This window comes from Engraulis encrasicolus, chromosome 14 (genome assembly GCF_034702125.1).
Source record: "Engraulis encrasicolus isolate BLACKSEA-1 chromosome 14, IST_EnEncr_1.0, whole genome shotgun sequence".
Classification (NCBI taxonomy): domain Eukaryota; kingdom Metazoa; phylum Chordata; class Actinopteri; order Clupeiformes; family Engraulidae; genus Engraulis; species Engraulis encrasicolus.
In genome coordinates, this window is record NC_085870.1 from 28,814,698 (window position 1) to 28,835,334 (window position 20,637).

Consider the following 20,637-nt stretch of genomic DNA (forward strand, 5'->3'; position numbering starts at 1 on the left):
CAACAAACGTTCTCATTCTTTCAAACATAATGTTATTTAGATATCCAGAATGTCCGTAATATGCCTGGACCATCGTCGACAAGAACGTCATTTTAAAATATGAGCTGGTCAAGGGAAAGGGGGCCAGAGTTTAGGCGGCAACACAAAGCGCTGGAGTCATACTGCTGTGGCTCACGAGGACACCTAGTGGGAGTACTGCGCAAGCCAGTCCTCTGTCTGCGCGCACTCCACTGCAAGTGTGCGTGAATGGGATGTTGTGACGTTGTTGGGCGCGAGATGTGGAGTTGGATGCTTTATTTTATTTCGCAGCCCACCCGCTCGTGGCGAGTGTGCCATTTCTGTGCACTTCTCCAAGCGACAATAAGTGCGTACCGATTTCTGCGTGACAAGTCTGTGGATTCTGGACAACCAAACAGCAAAGTGTGGCTTAACAATATCGTATTATGTTTTGATTATAGAAATACTTGGTGAGGAAGCAATGATTTAGGCTAATGTGTATTAGGCCTATTACATTTTAACTAAGAAGTTATTCTATTTGCTCTGGCTGGTGACTTGGCGTGAAGAAGTGACGTCTCTTTGGGGGAAACAAGACCATTTGCGCAAAAGCTGGTGGGACGCACGGCTGTGCGTTTTCTCCTGACACCTGTTTTGGTGCATGGAGTCCGAGTGAGGATATTGCCATTTGTATGCGCTAAACCATGGCGGAGGGGTAACTTCCTCTTTTTAACGACTTCCATCAAGAGTGATTGAATGGACGCACCACGCATCATGGAAAGTGTCTCGAACGACCAAGACTTTTGGTCCCTCAACGAAACATGGAGAAACTCGTCTCTCAGCAACGCGACGGAGGCTGGGAACAACACTGTGAACCCGTTGAAGAGGAATGAAGAGGTGGCCAAGGTGGAAGTTACCGTACTCGCCTTGGTGTTGTTCCTGGCTCTGGCGGGTAACCTGTGCGTCTTGGTGGCTATCCACACGACCAAACACGCACAGTCACGAATGTATTACTTTATGAAGCATCTCAGTATCGCGGATCTTGTGGTGGCAATATTTCAGGTCTTGCCACAACTTATTTGGGACATAACTTTTCGCTTTTATGGACCAGATATTCTCTGCAGATTGGTCAAGTATCTGCAAGTGGTTGGGATGTTCGCGTCCACCTATATGCTTGTGTTGATGTCAATTGACAGGTGTTTGGCTATCTGTCAGCCTCTCCGTTCTTTACACAAAAGAAAGGACCGACTTTATGTGGTCTCCTCCTGGGTGATGAGTCTATTGTTCAGTATTCCTCAAGTGTACATTTTCTCCCTGAGAGAAGTTGGAAACGGCGTGTATGACTGTTGGGGTGACTTTGTGCAGCCGTGGGGCGCGAAGGCTTACATCACTTGGATTAGCCTAACCATCTATATAATACCTGTGGCGATACTGAGCATATGCTATGGACTCATAAGCTTTAAAATATGGCAGAATTTTAAATTGAAAACCAAGAAAGACCAGTGCATCACCCTCACCCCGAAGTCGTCCAAAGGCAACGCGCTCGCCAGAGTCAGCAGCGTCAAGCTTATCTCAAAGGCAAAGATCACCACAGTGAAAATGACATTTGTCATCGTCGTGGCGTACATCGTTTGCTGGACGCCGTTTTTCTTCGTGCAGATGTGGTCTGCGTGGGATCCAGCGGCGCCGAGAGAGGGTGAGTTCAGTTGTCGTGATGGTCAGCCAAAAAAGAACCGCTTCTGTGCGCATGGGGCACATCAATACGCACACACACAGAAAGACAAACAAAGTTGAACAGTCAGTCTCATTGTCTTCCTTTGTAGTCATATGCAATCCATAAGGTCGGTATAATGCAGCTTTGCAAGCCCTTTCCACAATAGGTGCGATGTTTGATAATGCATTTACTTGTTCTCACTTCCAGTTCAGTTAGGCTATTGGACTATTCTCTCCAGGGTCAATATATGACTGTAAAAATAAATGTATATACTCAGTTTGTATGATTGAGTTAAATGAACATAGAAATCAAAATGCAAAATGGTTTACAACACTTCACTTATAATGGGAACTATTGATTCTGATTAAAAAAAATATATACTGTGTGGCAAGCCAATATTGACACTTGATGCCTCGTTTTGTTTGTGCATTGGAAACGAATTCATGTTATATTCGATTATCACACGAGTTGTCCCCGCAGGCTCGAAACCTGGCATGGTGCGAGGCCCCTGTGTGTGTGTGTGTGTGTGTGTGTGTGTGTGTGTGTGTGTGTGTGTGTGTGTGTGTGTGTGCGTGTGTGTGTGCGTGTGCGTGTGTGTGTGTGCGCGCGTGCGTGTGCGTGCGCCGTGAATGTCCTTGACTGCGTTCTTGGTTGCCTACTGTGAGTGCCTTCAGTCTTTGCGTAATCATTCCGTTTTCGCGGCACCTGGCCTCTTCACATCTGCCACGGCCTGCCTTGTTTACCTTTGACCACTGAATTTCAGAGCAACAGACGACCCCCTTTGAACAAGGGCTCGGCCATAACCATTTAGGCACTGTAAACGCAGACTGTTCATAGGTGAATGCGCTGTTGCCAAGTGGCCAAATTTGACTTGAGTTTACTTTTATAATGCAGCCTACCGCTTAATGGCACACGTGGACAGTAATTCTAACTCCACTTTAGATAGGTAAATAGTGGTTATTTTTTCCAAATTGTATATGGGAAGTACCATGAGGTTCATTACAATACTTTAACAGCAATTATAACTTTTTGCACTAAATATTAAGTGTTTGATGACATCATCAATCTAAGAAATCCACCGATGTGAATTATGACCATAACAAGCATGTTTATATCTGAAAATCAACCACACCAAAGGGCAATTTCAGGTTTTAAAAAATATTATGATGTTTAGTACAGTTCACTTGAGAAGTCTATGTTGTTAAAATCCAAATTTACAATAAAGGTAGGTTTTTATACAATATAAAGCTACTGTCCACGTATGTGGACGTTGTGCATCAAGGGAGTCTAATGATAAACATATTATTTATGATTACCGTGAGAATATTCTGCTCATTTTGGGCAAATACTTAATGTTATGAGCATTTATAATGATTATAGTGTGAAAATAAATTATTTTTAACATATTTAACACATTTTAACACTTTTAATTTAATAAATTCAAGAAAAACTACCTAAAATTAGTGTTTCACGCACGTGTCTATAGGCATATTTCGGGTTTCTTTCACCACAAAATGACACAAATGATGTAGGAATGAGCTAGAATACATGCTGAATCAAATACAGATCTGTCTTCATCAGAATTGAAGTTTTTTTCCACATGCAACAAGGTTTCCCCACAAATCTTGCCATAGCTGTGTATGTAAATATTGCTAAATTGACAGTTTTTTTTCTCTTTTTTCATCTTTGTTCGTTAAATACTGTAATATATAATGTGTAAGTGTCATGTAATGTTTTAATATTACATATAGTAACATGGAAAGTAAGTAAAATAACTTGCATTTATAATAGGAGGTCTATTTAACACTATTTTTTACAGAAAATACTTGAAAATGCTGATGAATGACTACAGAACGCATGTGTCTGGAGGCAAATTTCATATTACCTTTCATATAGGGACAACATAAATGATGTAGGATTGAGCTAGAATCCATGCTGAATCAAATACAGATGTGTCTTCATCAGAATTTAAGGTTTTTTCCACATGCAACAAGGTTTCCCCACAAATCTTGCCATAGCTGTGTATGTAAATATTGCTAAATTGACAGGTTTTTTTTCCTCTTTGTTTCATCTTTGTTCCTTAAATAGTGTAATGTATAATGCATAAGTGTCATATAATGTTGTAATATGACACAAGGTAACATGGAAAGTAAGTAAATTAACTTACATTTATAATAGGGGGTCTATTTAACACTATTTTTTTTACAGAAAATACTTGAAAATGCTGATGAATGACTACAGAACGCATGTGTCTGGAGGCAAATTTCACATTACCTTTTATACAGGGACAACATAAATGATGTAAGATTGAGCTAGAGTACATGCTGAATCAAACTGAGCTTTTTGTTCACCAGCATTGGCTGTCTTCTTGAATGCAATAACAATTTCCCACATATTTTTCTATGACCGCCTATATAAACAATGCTATTTTTATATATATGTTTTTGTTGTTGGTTAATTACAGTGATATATGGTGTTAAAGTGTTATATTGTGTTGTTATATAGCATAAAACACCATAAAAATGAATAAAACAGCTTAATTTGAACTTGAAATACCGTATAGGCCTATATAACTTTTCACTCCTTTGATGCGCAGTGTCCACATATGTGGACAGTAAAATAACTTCCACATCAAAAGAGATTTTTGAAAAATTCCAAAAGATTCTTCATATTAGCTCCATTATGAGTGAGAAAATCAATATATTAAAAATCTTGCACATTTTTTTCATGGTGTCTGCATGAAAGGGTTAAGGAAGATAAGACATAGGGCTTATTATACAAGTATCACAATGCAAAAATGGACCTCCATGAAAAATAGCCAGCGCGTGTGAGTCTTCAATCCTGCAGCAGACCTGGCCCTCCGCTGTCTCAGAAACGCTACACACACACACATACACAAGTATGAGTCATCCCTATGGCAGACATCTCTGCAAGTCATGATACAAGCCCTGGGTGGTAGATTAACCACCGCTGGCCATATAAATAAAGACATCAAATAAGCCACGACTTACGAAGCAATAAAAGACTACCTCATTATGTTTACAATCCTAGAGCACATCTCGATGAGTGACCTGGGAATATAAACTGTGGCCAACATAGCAGTTATGCTTTAAGTGTTTCTAATAAATGAGATTTGAAATGAATACGACCTACACGTTAACACCACACACACACACACACACACACACACACACACACACACACACACACACACACACACACACACACACACACACACACACACACACACACACACAAATGAAAAGTTAGATGAGATCCCATGGTGCATCAGTCTGCCCATGGATTGTACATTTCTGCATCACATGATGCTCCTGTGATAGGTTTAGCATTGTCAGGAGAAAACGGTGTCCCAGCAGTGCTCCAAAACAGATCCAGGATTGACAAAGGAACTCATGAATATCTGAAATTGTCATTTGTACTTGCCAAAATAACTGTAGTAGAATTAGACAACTATTGAAATACCAATCATTTAAATAATTGAATTCATTTCTGCAGCACAAGCTGTTACCAAACCTAAATTTGCCGTGCTAGGATTAGCAAAGTCATGCTTTTTAATTCCAAATGTAGAAAAAAATTATACACAGTCTTTCTGTAAATTAAAACTAAAACCCAGTAGTACACACAGAGCAAGCTGGGAGGTAGAAGAACACACTTTGAAAGTGCGCTGTGCACATGGCTGTCGTCTTGTTGTTTTTGTTTTTTTACAGCTGTAATGACAAAAAGTGCAGTGTGCATAAGTGTAATGGCAAAAAGTCCTAAAAAGGCAAAGAGACACAAAGCTGCATTGCTAAAATGTCCTTTCACAGAAAAGAGCTACTTCATGAACTTTTTTTTCGTTCTTTCACCAAAATACAGAACGTGAACGTGTTTTTGTCGCGAGTAGTTGTCAAGCCATGTTTGCCTTGTTAAAATCAGAGCCGTCTCTATTCACTCCCCCGGGTCATTCTCTAACGATTTCCCCCTCCGCTGCAGGAGCCAAACTGCAGAGGCAACAGAACTATCCATCCTACTCTAACTCTGGAGGCCCGTGTTTGACTTTTGTGAGGCTTGGGGCTCAGCAGAAATGTGAAATGGGCTCAAACAGCCTCCCGAAGCAATATATTTGATTACAGTCGCAGGAGTGCTTTCCGTTTTTCTATTGCCTTTGGAGCGCTCTCTCTCTCTCTCTGTCTCTTTAACTGGTCGAATAATCCATTGGAGCCCAGAGATATTAGAGAGGATTTGCACAAATGGAATCTGGACTGGAAACATCCTCCTCCTTCATACGCCATACGTACTCAGAAGATACATACACACACACTGTCTGTCTGTCTGCTCTGTCTCTCTGTCTCTGTCTGTCTCTCTGTCTGTCTCTCTATCACACACACACACACACACACACACACACACACACACACACACACACACACACACACACACACACACACACACACACACACACACACACACACACACACACAGCCAGCCAGACAGCCACCAAGTGAATCCACTGAAGCGGAACGTTCTCATCAGCTGGCCTCTTCAGTCAGGTACAAGAGCTAATTAGCGAGCTCGCCCATGCCTCGTCCACAATCACACTCCCAGGAACAGGCTGGTAGCTACTTCAAGACAGTGAGAGTTTAAAACGAACCATCGTTCCATTAATGATGACAAATCACCTGTTTAGGAGCATCCTTGAAAGGAGGTCTAGTCAGCCATTTTATCACCTTCCAAATGTCATGGACATCCTCAAACAGTGTCATTTTATAGCAATGCAATTCTGCACATATTGGCTCAATTATATCCTTAACATAATATGTTGATTTGTGTTATTGTATATTAACATATCTGATCTGTATTTGATTTGTCCTAATTGTATATGAACGCAGACATAAATGCAGACATACTGTAACAGGGCAGAAAGACAAGACTTTGGGCAATAGGGTAGGCCTACAATAGGTTTGGGACAATATTTTCTATTTGACAATCTTCATGGATTTGAAACATTTAATTTTTTTCAGGCACTCTGGATTGCTGGTCATGTTCAGAAGTTCTGCCCTATATAGGGCTAATCTGTATAAAATGCGTTGTAGATCACATTCCGTTGGTATCTCCTGCTGTAATGGTGCCCCTGGCTCTGGGAGTTTTTGGCCAAAACATGACTGCATTCATGAGGCATGCATGCTGCTCTATAGGGGCACAAATCTAGCTCACACCCGATATGTAGGCTACAACAGTGACTGAACTATGGCCATGTAACGTTATGTAACATTTACATGTAGCTGTCGAGCTAGCTTGTCTGCAGTACTTCTAGCAGGATATTTTTTTTGTGTTGCTTTAACTTTTTTGGATTGATATGGTGTCCAGAATTGAAGCTATACATTTATAGAAAGTGTCAATTTAACTCTTATTATGTAGGCACACGTAGTACTATATCCTCAAAATGTTCAACTCAACTCAGCTCTGGGTTGCTGACAAAAAGGTCCCACAGCTAGATGATGTATAGAGAGAAGGGACGGTTGAACTAGTTTCAAGTCCCACTGATGGGCAAGAATGGTTAAGCAGTCATGGGTAAGTGGTAAGGGTGTCAGACTTGTTGTCAAAATGTTGCCTGTGACTGAGGTATCCTAAGCATGGTACCGTCCCGCCGCACGGTTCCCTTGGGGAACCATTGGGGGCTCCCCCCTTGCACGGGTGAAGCATAAATGCAATTTCATTGTGTGCAGTGTGCAGTGAACACTTGTGTGCTGTGGAGTGCTGTGTCACAATGACAATGGGAGTTGGAGTTTCCCAGTTGGGCTTTCACTTCACTTTCACTTTCAGATACACTTAACACTGGGGTCAATCGAGGACCGTGGGCCAGAAACAAAACTGATATTTATGGACCTCAATATTGTCTTCCCAAATGCCACGCTCATAAAGATGACGGAACGCATCGCCTCCTCAAATAAATCAGTGAAATATGTGTTGGTTTTAACTCCCCGTGTCTGAGTTGAAATGGTGTCATATTTGATGTTATGCATTTGAATGCGGTAGTTCATGCTGTTAGTTAATTCTGATTTGCCAAAATGTTAAAATCAACTCTCTGGGAGTAAAAAAAAAGCCCCACCGATAAATATAACTGCATGGAGTCCATCGAAGACCATGGGCCGGCCCGAAACAAAACGGATGTTCATGGACCTCAGCATTGTCCTCCAAATGCCGCGCTCATAAAGATGACGGAACGCATTCGCCTCCTCAAATAAAACAGCCAAAGTGCTCCCCCCCACTATCAGCAGCAGGCGGCAGCAATTTGTCAGTATAATGCCTGACAATGACGCGCATTCACCAAAAGCTGAGGCTGGCCAGGGAAGATGTTCCCAGAGTCTTTGAGAGTCTTTTGCCTCCTTTCATGCTGATTTACCTGTTTTTTTGTGGGGGCTCGTTTGCAGCAGGCCTGCTGCTGTCTTCAGGGAATGTGTCCTGTATTCCGTGAAGGATGGCGTTGCGTAAATGGTAATCAGTCACACACAACACTCAGGCATCTAGCGGCCCTCCGAATCGGCCACCAAGGCACACGCACCGTGCCATGGCAGTGATGGATGACTTGTCACACGTACCTGCGAGATTTTTTCCTCAGGAACAGGTCATTTGTATTCATTAGCATTAACTGCGTTTATCAGTTCCACCGTCCACCACCTAAACAGATGATTAATTGCGGGTTCGTATGCAGAGAGGTGGCGGAGGATCATATCCGGAACCTTCCGGTAGTAATATGACCAAATAGGTCCATTAAAAGATGAAATGAATAGTAGTATTTCCATATGTTCTTCCATCTATCGTAAAGGTCACACGTACTTGAAGGCCGTTATCATGCAGGCAGGCAGGCAGGCAGTAAGTAAAAAGCCAGATCACTGCCAGCACTGCGCTTCGCTGCGGTGTAGAGGCTCATCAGCCCAAATGTCATTTAGCATAATGGAGTAATATGCCTTCTGTGGTGAGGGCGAAAGATGGTTGTGGCAAAATAAAATTAGCGAACAGCAGGAGCAGGTTAAATGTGGGTCACTTCGCAATTCCGCTCGTTCAGAAACTAATGTGACAAATGTCACCTGAGCGCTGCAGTGACTAAGGTGTAAATGTCAGCCGCCCCTGACACAGTCTTATTCCCTTCCACACACACCCACACACATACTACACATACAGACGTTCACACACTAACACACACACACACACACACACACACACACACACACACACACACACACACACACACACACACACACACGTATCCATGTGTATTATAACATGCTGTTTTCCGGCACATTCCTTATGTTCTCTCTCCAGGAACACCAATACCCTTGCAAACATAGGAACACACACACACACACACACACACACACACACACACACACACACACACACACACACACACAGAAACACAAACACACACACAGAAACACAAACACAATCACACCAACACCCACACGCATGCATGCACATTACATTACTACCTGCTGTCTTCCGGCATGTTCTTTATGTTTTCTCTCCAGGATACACTTGCACTTGCACACATACAGAACATGTACAAACACACACACACACACACACACACACACACACACACACACACACACACACACACACACACACACACACACACACACACACACACACACACACACACACACACAGGAACACAAACACACCCACACGCATGCATGCACAGCCCACAAAACACACACACACACACACACACACACACACACACACACACACACACACACACACACACACACACACACACACACACACACACACACACACAGGTACACCAGGACATGTTGAAGGACTGGCATGGTTCAGAACTTGGCCCCTGTTGTTGCATCATACAGGGACATCTCAGCCCCTTTGGCGTCTGAGTAATGCTCTCTAATCAGACCTCGGTTCTGTGCTGTAGCTGGACAAGGAGCCACAGATGCCTTTTCACATTCATGGGCAGTCATGGGTAAGCGGTTAGGGCGTCAGGCTTGTAGCCCAAAGGTTGCCGGTTCAACTCCCAACCTGCCAGGTTGGTGGGGGGAGTAATTAACCAATGCTCTCGCCCATCCTCCTCCATGACTGAAGTACGCTGAGCATGGTACCGTCCTGCCGCACTGCTCCCCAGGGGCGCCATTGAGGGCTGCCCCCTTGCACGAGTGAGGCATAAATGCAATTTCGTAGTGTGCAGTGTTAACTTGTGTGCTGTGGAGTGCTGTGTCACAATGATAATGGGAGTTGGAGTTTCCCAATGGGCTTTCACTTTCACTTAGCCAATGCTCTCCCCCATCCTCCTCCTTGAGCATGGTACCTGCCCCGCTGCAGTGGTCCCTTTCGGGCACCATTGGGGGCTTCCCTCTTGCACAGGTGAGGCATAAATGCAATTTCGTTGTGTGCAGTGTCCTGTGGAGTGCTGTGTCACAATGGCAATGGGAGTTGGGGTTCCCAGTTGGGCTTTGACTTTTGCTTCACATCTCAGTTTTTCTTGAGCCGGCTTATCACTTCAGTTCTTTGGTGATTTTTGAGTGATGTTTTTACATAAGGGCATGGCAGATAGTGCAAGGCAGGCACTGTCATGACAAGTTTCTTCTTGTGCCAAATACATTTTCTGGATCTTAAGTGGTGCACTTGTGCACCGCAATGTTCATGTTTCAGAGTGTATGACATATTAATTACGCACTGAAACATAGTGCCCAAAGTGTGCAAGTGCACCATCTGAGACACAGCTATAGTATTTCTCAAGTAGCTCAATATGAACCGTTGCTCCACAAGGTGATATCAGGTCTAATCCTTGGGTCTAATACACTTGTGTAGCTCATACGGCATACTCTATATAGGCAGGATGTTTTGCAGCTCGGATGCTGTGGGCATGTAACTTCTCATAATTGAAAATGCTGGTAATTGTCTCTTTGAAAGTTCTAGCATATTCCAATTCAATATCAATGAGTTGTCTGGTAGAGTAAGATACTTCAGGCTTGGACTTTTCCGGGATCCATGTGATGTTAGGTCAACGCCCCTTTAGGAGACCTTGGTTATGACCTTTGGAGTTTAACGGTTGAGAATACATTGAGTCCCCTTAGCGTTGTACATGGAGGTAGCGCACATGTTGTGCAAGCCACCAACAAACAAAAGAGAAGTAGAAGGAGGGGACAGCGCCCCAAACTTGTGCACACACCTTTGCATTCGGTGGGCAGAGCAACTCTTTAGCTATAGTATGTGTAACAGACATGCTCACCATCTGAAACAGGATGCATTTCAATCCACCTCAGACTTACACTACCTGTGAACAGCTAGGTCCAACAGCTAGCAAATGTAAAAAAAGCAAATGCCCAACTTCAGGGAATTTACTCTGTAGCCCCTTAATGCACGCCATACCTCCAGTGGCACGCTGTAATAGTCATTGAAAAGTTAACTACCATAGTACTAACAATACTATGACATAACACAGGGCCTTTAGTAATGCACTACAACTTGGTCATTGCCATTCTGGTAACAGCAAATTTATAACCACGTCTTAACGGGTTAAGATCCATGTAAGAAGAGAGGAAAGTCTTCCTGCAGCTGCCTACATTCCTCCCCAGCTCCTGAGCTGCATGTCATGGCTCAATGGTTAGAGCGTTGGCCTTTAGATCAGAGGGGTGTGGGTTCAAATCCCACCCTAACCAGCACCTTCATCCATGGCTGAGCAAGGCACCTAATCCCACATTGCTCCAGGGCCTGCAGCCAATACCCTGAACCTAAATAAGTCGCTTTGGATACAAGTGTCAGCTAAGTGTAATGTAATGAATGAAGTGAGATGAAGACAATCAAATCATATTGATTTAGCTTCTCTCTCTCTCTCTCTCTCTCTCTCTCTCTCTCTCTCTCTCTCTCTCTCTCTCTCTCTCTCTCTCTCTTCTAGACTTCCCCCTTTTGTTTCCTAATTCCCGCCACCTTGCTCATGGCTTCTCCATCCCTGTCTTTGGTTTCTTCCTTTCACTTTTCGGCCGTGCTAGATTAAAAGTGACGTGGCCACTTTTGTGGAAACTGTTGATTTTTGATATGCTTTAAGAGAATGGACTTCCGCGCACCGTCCCTATCTCCCACCCCCATCTGCTTCCTTCCCTTCCCTTAGTGTTTCTCAACAGGGGCGCTACAGTTTCCCAGGGGGCGTTGAGAGGGCTATAGCTGACAGGGGGCGGTGCTTAGTTGCTAATGGGATGCATCATTCCATGCTATTTTTTAATACTAAGGGGGGGGTTGGGAGGCTTATGATGAGGTTCGGGGGGTGCCTGTTAAAAAGAGGTTGAGAACCACTGGCTGTTTATTTCTTCAGCTCCAGGTTGGTTTAAAATGGCACATTTCCAAGAGCATCTTGTGCCTCCCATGCCAAATGAAGAGTGACCTGGCCACTTGGTGGATGCCATGCTGTTATCAAGTTGGTATAATATATGAGACAGACCGATTGATAGATAGACAGACAGACGGATTGATTTACTTTATTGATCTCAAGCCGGGAAATCTAAGAAAGGACGGAAGGAGCTATTAAAAGAGCTTGGTGTTTCCTCTTCTTCTCTCTGACTCTCCCTTCATTTATAGCCATGCTATAAATGAAATGGTGTCCCTTGTTCTCAACCTGCAGAGTAAGACATAGCCATTACAATTTTGATGACAGTAAGGTTATAACACAGGCTCTGTGCAAAGGAGTTAAACAACAGATTAAGACTTGGTCATTAAAATGTTGATGACAGTAAGGTTATAACAGAAGGCTCTGCACAAAGAAACAAAAAAAAGTTCACAAGCATATAAACTTTTGTAACAATCTGCTGCATTTCGCCACAGACAGTTAGTGGTGAGATGAGACTACACAGACGAAGTCATACGAAGAGGGGTCTGACTGCGGCTCTTTTGGTGATGCCCTGTTCTAGTCCCATCTCGTTCCTCACTTTCTAAGATACAGTGTTTATCTTGATACAGTAAAAGACAGTGGTGTTTTTTTTCTCTCTTCCATCGACATCATATCCTTCCACAGCCATACCCTAAAGGCCTTTTTTAACCCATTGATGCTGGATCCTGCGTATATGCTACATTGATTGAGGCGCCTGGAGTGAATGAACATATTCTAATGCAAGAGGGTCTTAGCAACTCATTTTATGTTTTTTTTGTGCTTCAGAGGCTGAGAGATGTTTTTTATAGGCTGAGGGCACCTTTTTCTAAAAAGGGCTTGGGCATTTAGCAGGCGTTTTTTGCAGGTGCACTTGGGCAAAAATACATTTTAAAAGTATGGTGTTTCCATCTCTCTTTTATCTCCCTCTTTCCCTCCATCCTCTCCTCACACCCTCTCACTTCCATACACACCCCTCCCTCAACTCCTAACCCAGGTGTGGGGAACCTTTTTCATTCGAGGGGCAACTTCAAATTCCACCAAGGGCCGTAAAAGTCCTCTAAAGGCCATAGCCTACTATGAGCACAAACCAATATTTCCCATTAGGCCTATTTTGGAGGCAGCCACCTTTAAAAAAGACCCAACCTTCTCTAGATCCCCTGCATTTATTGTAATTGTATTGCAAATGAACTTTCTAAGGTTCCCCAATCCTGTCGTAACCTTACTCTTGCACAACGAATATACTGTAGTTCCGAGTTGCTTCACACTCTCATCTGGGATATTGCTACGGAAGGTGTGGGCTACTGAATCAAGCATTCTTGCGTGTGATTGGATAAACCACTTGTCCATCATCTTAAATTAATGAATGTGTGGTATTTTCGACAATTTGAGTTGCAGAATAAATCTCGACTCTTCAACGCTGCTTTACTTCACGGTTTGACCCCTTCAGTTGTCACAACTGTGAAAATCTCACCTGCCAATGCTGAATCGCCAGTAGCTTTTTGGACCCCTGAACTTCCAGATTTCTGTGTGGAGGTCAGTGGACCACCCGGTGGAACTGTGTGGAACTACACACATCTGAAGTAAAAAAAGTAAAAACGTCTGCAACAGTCGGTTTTTTTTGCATATCATGGCATTTTTCATACATACGTACAGTTACCTTACTCTCTACCTATTCCTTATCCCACTTCACATCTATGTACTTACTTCCACCATCTTATTGCCTCTTCTCCTCTACCTGGAAGTTTTCTCTTCTGGCCAGCCTGACCACTTTGTGGTTACTACTGTTGTGATTTTTACTTGACATGAGCATGGCACACAATATTATGTTAATGTGTATGTGTCTCAGCCTCTTTCCTTACTTCCCTCTGGTCCCATCCCACTCTCTTACCTGCATCTGCCTCTAAGCTCTATGCTCTCCCCTTTTGTCATGCCCTATGCTGATTTTTGCTTGATACTGTGTATTAAACACACCAATCTCTTTTCTCTCTCCTATCAGCCCTCCCATCTCTACTGCTCTCCATCCCTTTCTCCATCCCCCCCTCTCTCTCACCTCTACCTCCCTTCCTCCTCCCATCTCTCCTGCTCTCCATCCCTCTCTCCATTTCTCCCCTCCCCGCCCTCTCTCTCACACCTCTACCTCCTCTCTTCCTCCCATCTCTACTGCTCTCCCTTCCTCCATCTTGTCCTCCCTCCCTTTCTCTCTTTTTTCCTCATCAACCACAGCTGCCTGTCTGTGTGTGTGCGTGCATGCTTATGTGCTTGCGTGTGTATGTATGTGTGATCTACCTATGGCTATATTGTGTGTAATGCCTTGTGTATTCTGTATTTATGTATGCTATTACTAGACACCTTAATTTCCTACGGGATTAATAAATATTACTCTACTCTGCACTAATCTCACCTTCAGAGTTGTATAAAGTTGAAGTTGAAGTACTCTTACAGGTGTACGGTAATCACACCACTAGCAGTGTGATGCTACTGTACATCGTTTAAATCATATAAAACCAAAAGTGTTGTTAATATATCTGTAAGAGTATTTCTATTTCTACCTCTTGAAAGTGAAAGCCCACCTGGGAAACTCCAACTCCCATTGCAATTGTGACACAGCACTTCCACAGCGCGTAGATATTATGAGGTCAGTAACCCCATGGCCTTGGTGGAGGTTTGCACTCTCTGAGTGCTTCTAGTTTCCCCTGGGAATAAATGTTACTCTACTCTATTGTCATCTCTAATTTCACCTCTATCTCTCTCCTCTCCTCCTCAGTCATGTTCTTCATCATAATGTTACTTAATAAATGTTACTCTACTGTACTCTACTCTCACTTCTACATATCTGTCTCATCTTGTCCTCAGCCATGCTCTTCATCATGTTACCTAAAGGTGCACTGTTTAGTATTTTTTGTAGTTTATTTCCAGAATTCATGCAGCCCATTCTGAAATGTTACATTTTCCGTGAATACTGACCATCACCATCAAATTCTATGTATTCATTATATTATAATTGCACTTTTCATACATGAAAAGGGAGATCTTCTCCATGCTGCCATTTTGGATTCCCAGAAATAGACATTGTAGCTGCAAAACCTACTATACTTTGATCAAAATACTAAATGTTAGTTTATTTTTTAGTAAATATTAATGAAAAGCAGGCAGCAGAACTTGAATGATCAGCATAGTTGCAATACCTACTCTGCCCACCATCCTACACAGTGCACCTTTAGTTACTCGACTTTACTTTACTGTATACTCTAATCTCACTTCTATCATCATAATGTAGTGCTACTCCACTCTACTCTATTATACTCTGTTTTACTGTACTCTACTCTCATCTCTATTTGCCTTCTCTCCTCCTCAGCTTTGTGTAATGTCTTATGTTGTGTATTCTGTATTTATGTACCGTCGGTATGCTAATACTCTTAAATTAATACTCGTTAAACGTAAAAAGTTAGTTGCCCTGCTGCCTTAATTTTGTAAATAAAGTCAACTTGAGAAAGCCTCGAATTGAGTTAAATTACAAACTTAAGGCAGCAGGGAAATTTACCGATATATGTTTGTTTAACTGGCTGCAATGTTTTACAGCGTATCTCTCTCCTCCTCCTCCTCCTCCTCCTCAGCCATGCTCTTCATCATTTCTATGCTGCTGACTAATCTACGCTTCTCTATTCTCTACACTAACCTCTACCTTCCAGTGTTGCCAAAAAAGTCAGCCAAAGTTGCTATTGGCTCGCTGAAAAGTCGCTATGTGACGTCATGATGTTACGTATGACGTCACACACGACACGCTGATCTGTAGAGAACGTGTCCACATGCCTACGTTCATAATACAAATGGCAGTGCTAGCTACTTTTTGGAGATCAGAGCTAATCTGCAGCCCAGCTTAACCATGGGAAACGATTCTGACGGCGGCGCAGAGTTACAATTACATGTACAGTATGTTGAAAAACAATGATTTTGTCACTGAAAAGGCACGTTTCTTAAAAAAACACCCGATTCACCAGAAAGCCACTAAAGTCGCTAGATGAAGTTTTTAGTCACCAGGGACGGCAACAAGTCGCTAAATCTAGCGACAAAGTCGCTAATTTGGCAACACTGCTACCTTCCTCCTCAGCCATGCCCTTCATAATAATGTTACGTAGTAAATGTTTCTCTACTCTACTCTACCCAAATCTAGGCTACCCTACACCACTCTACCCTACTCTACTCTACTCTACTCTACGTACTCTACGCTACTCTAATCTCACCTCTATCTCTCTCCTCCTCTTCCTCCTCAGCCATGCCCTTCCTCATCTCCATGCTGCTGACTACTCTACTCTACTCTCCTGTAATCTAAAAAAAAGTGTGGCACAATCCATGTCAGGGGGGCCTTGGCTAGAATGTATTGGTATATGGGAACCCCTGCACTTCTCTCCTTTAATCTGACCTTTATCACCCAGTGAGCAGACGGAACGTCTTCTGATTGGCTGAGCAGCAGGTGTCCTTTATTCCCCGGTAGCAGGACACCTACGATGTCATGCGGGCATGCGGGCGTCCAAGTTGCTTGTTTTCTAACTTTCTGGCAAAGTGCCGTTACTAGTTCTATCGCATCTGGTTGTCTAGTCAAGACCGCGTAGTTAGTTCTTTCGCATCTGGTTGTGTAGTCAAGACCCCGTTACTAATTCTATCGCATCTGGTTGTCAAGTCAAAAACCCAGTCGTCAATTCTATCACATTTGGTTGTCAAGTCACCCCAACATTCTGTGCGCGTCCTTACATGCCTCCGATAGAGGCGCGTCTCACTAGATTAGGAAGTGGTGCCCATAGCAACGTACCAAGCGCAGTGGTGAATCTACTTTCTCACGAAGCCTTAGATCAACATATTAATAAATTAATACTGAAATGCTGGTAACCGGGTGAATAGCGGAATAGCGGCCTTCGAGGTGTCCCGATATCAAGGGAAAATGGACTTGGCTGCGCCGTCGGGCTGTTTAGAACGCTCCGCCTCGTCCATTATTTCCCTTGATTTTCGGGACACCTCGTCGGCCGCTATTCCATACCTATCTTCCTCCTCAGCCATGCCCTTCGTCATAATGTTACTCTACTCTACTCTAATCTAATCTGACCTCTACTTTCCTCCTCAGCCATGCCCTTCGTCATAATGTTACTCTACTCTACTCTACTCTAATCTAATCTGACCTCTACTTTCCTCCTCAGCCATGCCCTTCGTCATAATGTTACTCTACTCTACTCTACTCTAATCTAATCTCTCCTCTACTTTCCTCCTCAGCGATGCCCTTCGTCATAATGTTACTCTACTCTACTCTACTCTACTCTGATCTAATCTGACCTCTACTTTCCTCCTCAGCCATGCCCTTCATCATAATGTTTTTCTACTCTACTCTACTCTACTCTAATCTGACCTCTACCTTCCTCCTCAGCCATGCCCTTTGTCATAATGTTACTCTACTCTACTCTAATCTAATCTGACCTCTACTTTCCTCCTCAGCGATGCCCTTCATCATAATGTTACTCTACTCTAATCTAATCTAATCTGACCTCTACTTTCCTCCTCAGCGATGCCGTTCATCATAATGTTACTCTACTCTACTCTACTCTACTCTAATCTGACCTCTACCTTCCTCCTCAGCGATGCCGTTCATCATCTCTATGCTGCTGGCGAGCCTCAACAGCTGTTGTAACCCGTGGATCTACATGTTCTTCGCGGGCCACCTGTTCCACGACCTGCGCCAGTCGCTGCTGTGCTGCTCCGCGCACTACATCAAGACCTCCCGGGGGTGCCGCTGCGAGCGGGACCAGGACTCCAGCCGCAAGAGCAACTCCTCCACGTATGTCATCAAAAGCACCAGCAGCCAGCGGAGCATCACTCAGACCTCCACCACATAGTGTTGTACTGTACACACTTCATACACGCCTGTGACGAAGCTCATACTCGCCTAATACGACCCCATCACTCTGTCACTCCATCCACCACACCTCTACCACACTGTGTAAATGGTAAATGTACTGCATTTCTGTCAGGTTCATTACAGTCAAGAAACACAAGACAAGAAATTGTGAATACAGTTTCTATATTGAATAGTTATGAATTAGATTTGGCGGTATGGGTATGTTCAGAGAAGTCCCCTGGATTTCCATGAGCACCCTCTGAATTGTTGGCCAGCCTCAAGAAAAACCCGTCAGCATCGGCCCCTGAGGACTGTCTGCCCACCAGCACATGCCCTGTATGCCAGATTACCAGTCCAGATCTGTCCACAAAATAGTGTGCATCTGTACAGACACTTATGTAAACTCATGCATACCTGTTGGGCTCCATTATTCATACAGTACCTTCGCCATGAAGAGAACATTTGACTGGGCCTAGGACAAAATCCCTGACTGGGCCTAGGACCCCCCTCTATCCCTGGGCCTGGGACAACTGACCTGTTTGACCCCCCTGATGGCTCTCCTGCACACCTGGCCCAATGTCCTCCCTCAGATCTTCACTACATAGTTCACACCTGTACAAACACATACACACCTGTCTGTCTTATTTTCACCGCAATAAGACAGGCTTGTAATGTGAATAATAAGTGAGTGATCGGCATAGAAATTAGCAGTATCAAATTAGCACCCCTTAACCTGCCTATTCAGAACATTTTGGGGGGGAACACAGTGGTCCTCTGTCTGAAAAAAGTTGGCGAAACACTGCTCTACCACATGAACAAAATCGCCCACTCCAAACACTTACCCTCCATCAATCCCTCCCACTGTCCTCTCAAACGTGGCCCCCATTACAACTAAATGTTGTGGGGAGACACTCACAACTCTATTTCCGTCAAAAAAAGGCATTTTCACACAGGACCACTGCCTCCTGCCCCCAGGCTTTACTGGTGTCAAAACTATTTTACCAAGGTCACCTCAAGAAGATGGCTATAAATTGGAGTGATAAACGGGGGATATTTATCGGTGTGAAAATGCTTTTACTGCAGATGAGCAGTGCCCCGAGCATCCCCATCTCCCCACACCTATGTGACGTCCCCCTAACACACTATACTATATATAATCTGTCTGTTTCATCTGCTCTGTGTGAACTCACCTGTGACATCCCCCATCCTCTACACCTGGTCTGACAGCAAGGCTAGCAAGTACGTATGGTACAATGTGACTGTGTACTGTTCTTTTATTTGAGGACAGGAGAGGTAGTGGCAAAGGGGCCTATTAAATATTGATTAAGACATACAGTACAGGAAGTCTTTTAGAGGGGTGACCCCAGCCACTCCATTCATGATTGGATCAGTCGACCTTTGACCCTCCTAAATTGCTTTGCGGGTCGGCTGTGGGGTGGCCTCTGTTGCCACCACACTGCCCTTGCACAAGAGGGACACAATTCCTCTCTGAAAGGCCATTAGAGTATTATAGCAAGAGAGAACAGTCCAGTCCAGAGAAGATGAGTCTGTAGTGAAGAGAAGGAGAAGTTTGTCTCACTTGGCCTCGAACTCTGCTCTCCGGAGTGCCAAAGTTGCACTTTTTTGACTGTGACAGTAAAGACAGGCAAGCAGAAGCAGGCTCATTGGCATTGGCAGTCAGAACACAGCCACACTCCATTGCAGAGACAAAACTACGTACTCATGTACTCTCTCTCTCACGTGTGCCAGCCTCATGACGTCCCTGTTGGTTGACTGTTTGACCCCACGCCGTGTGACATTGATGTGACATTGCCACTTTCTTTTCCTGCATCGTCATTGGAATCATATTTAGTAAATCAGATCTTTCTTTTTTTTACAAGATGGACGGAATGTGACAAGTCTTCTCACTAATTCTTGTTTTCTTTTTTGCAGAGAGCAAAGGAAAGAATTTGTCACTTTCTTTTTCCATGAAATAAATTTAGGACCTGATGACGGAACGTGTAGAGAAGAGTCTGTGTAATATATTTGTTTTTCTTTTTCCTGTTAAAGTCTTTACATTAGACATGTTATCACTAAGCTGAATAAAATATGAGTGTGTGTGTACTCCTTGTGAGATTTGCTGTAAGCACACAAAAGATCTATATATATATATATAAAAAAACATGTTTACATTTCACTGAAAAAACACAGCATCACGTTGTTTTTCTATTTTCTTTTTAAATGATTTTCAAATTTTCAATCTATGTTAATAATATTATGTTAATGCTGTGTAGAAGACTATCATGAGACTCATGACTTGCCTTAACACCAACTTGAAACTTTTGGCCACATAATATGATAATGGAACACAGTATTATCAATGTTTTTGGGATTCTAAGATACTATGTTACTTGCACCACTTTGTTCCAAGAAATAAAGCAAAAACAAGGTCTCAAGCTACTGAATTTCTACGCTGAGAGCATTATGGCCGTTTTCAATTTCTATAATATTATTCAAATCGAAGATATAATGTAGGTCTTATTTATTGAAAAAAAAAAAAGATTTTATGTGCTCTTTCAGTTAAAGTCTATGGATTGGATGGCTACTTTTTTCAAAAGTGTATTAAAGATGAATATGTCAAAATAACTCACAAATTTCTTGTGTATCTTTTTGTTCTGTCTAAATATG

The 20,637-nt window shown here is 43.2% G+C and overlaps 1 protein-coding gene across 1 annotated transcript; it reads left to right on the top strand.

Moving 5' to 3' along the window:
* The first annotated feature begins 319 nt into the window (after positions 1 to 319).
* On the top strand, positions 320 to 20,583 carry oxtra (oxytocin receptor a). The gene is made up of 2 exons (XM_063215349.1): positions 320 to 1,690; positions 17,712 to 20,583. Exons 1-2 carry the CDS (start codon positions 751 to 753, stop codon positions 17,966 to 17,968), a joined length of 1,197 nt encoding a protein of 398 aa, XP_063071419.1. The 5' UTR covers positions 320 to 750; the 3' UTR covers positions 17,969 to 20,583.
* The last annotated feature ends 54 nt before the right edge of the window (positions 20,584 to 20,637 follow it).

Excerpts from the sequence above, each read along its gene's own strand:
- oxtra (XM_063215349.1), top strand. The coding sequence starts at position 751 with ATGGACGCACCACGCATCATGGAAAGTGTCTCGAACGACCAAGACTTT. Across the intron at positions 1,691-17,711 it reads TCCAGCGGCGCCGAGAGAGG|CGATGCCGTTCATCATCTCT; the intron begins GTGAGTTCAGTT and ends CTTCCTCCTCAG.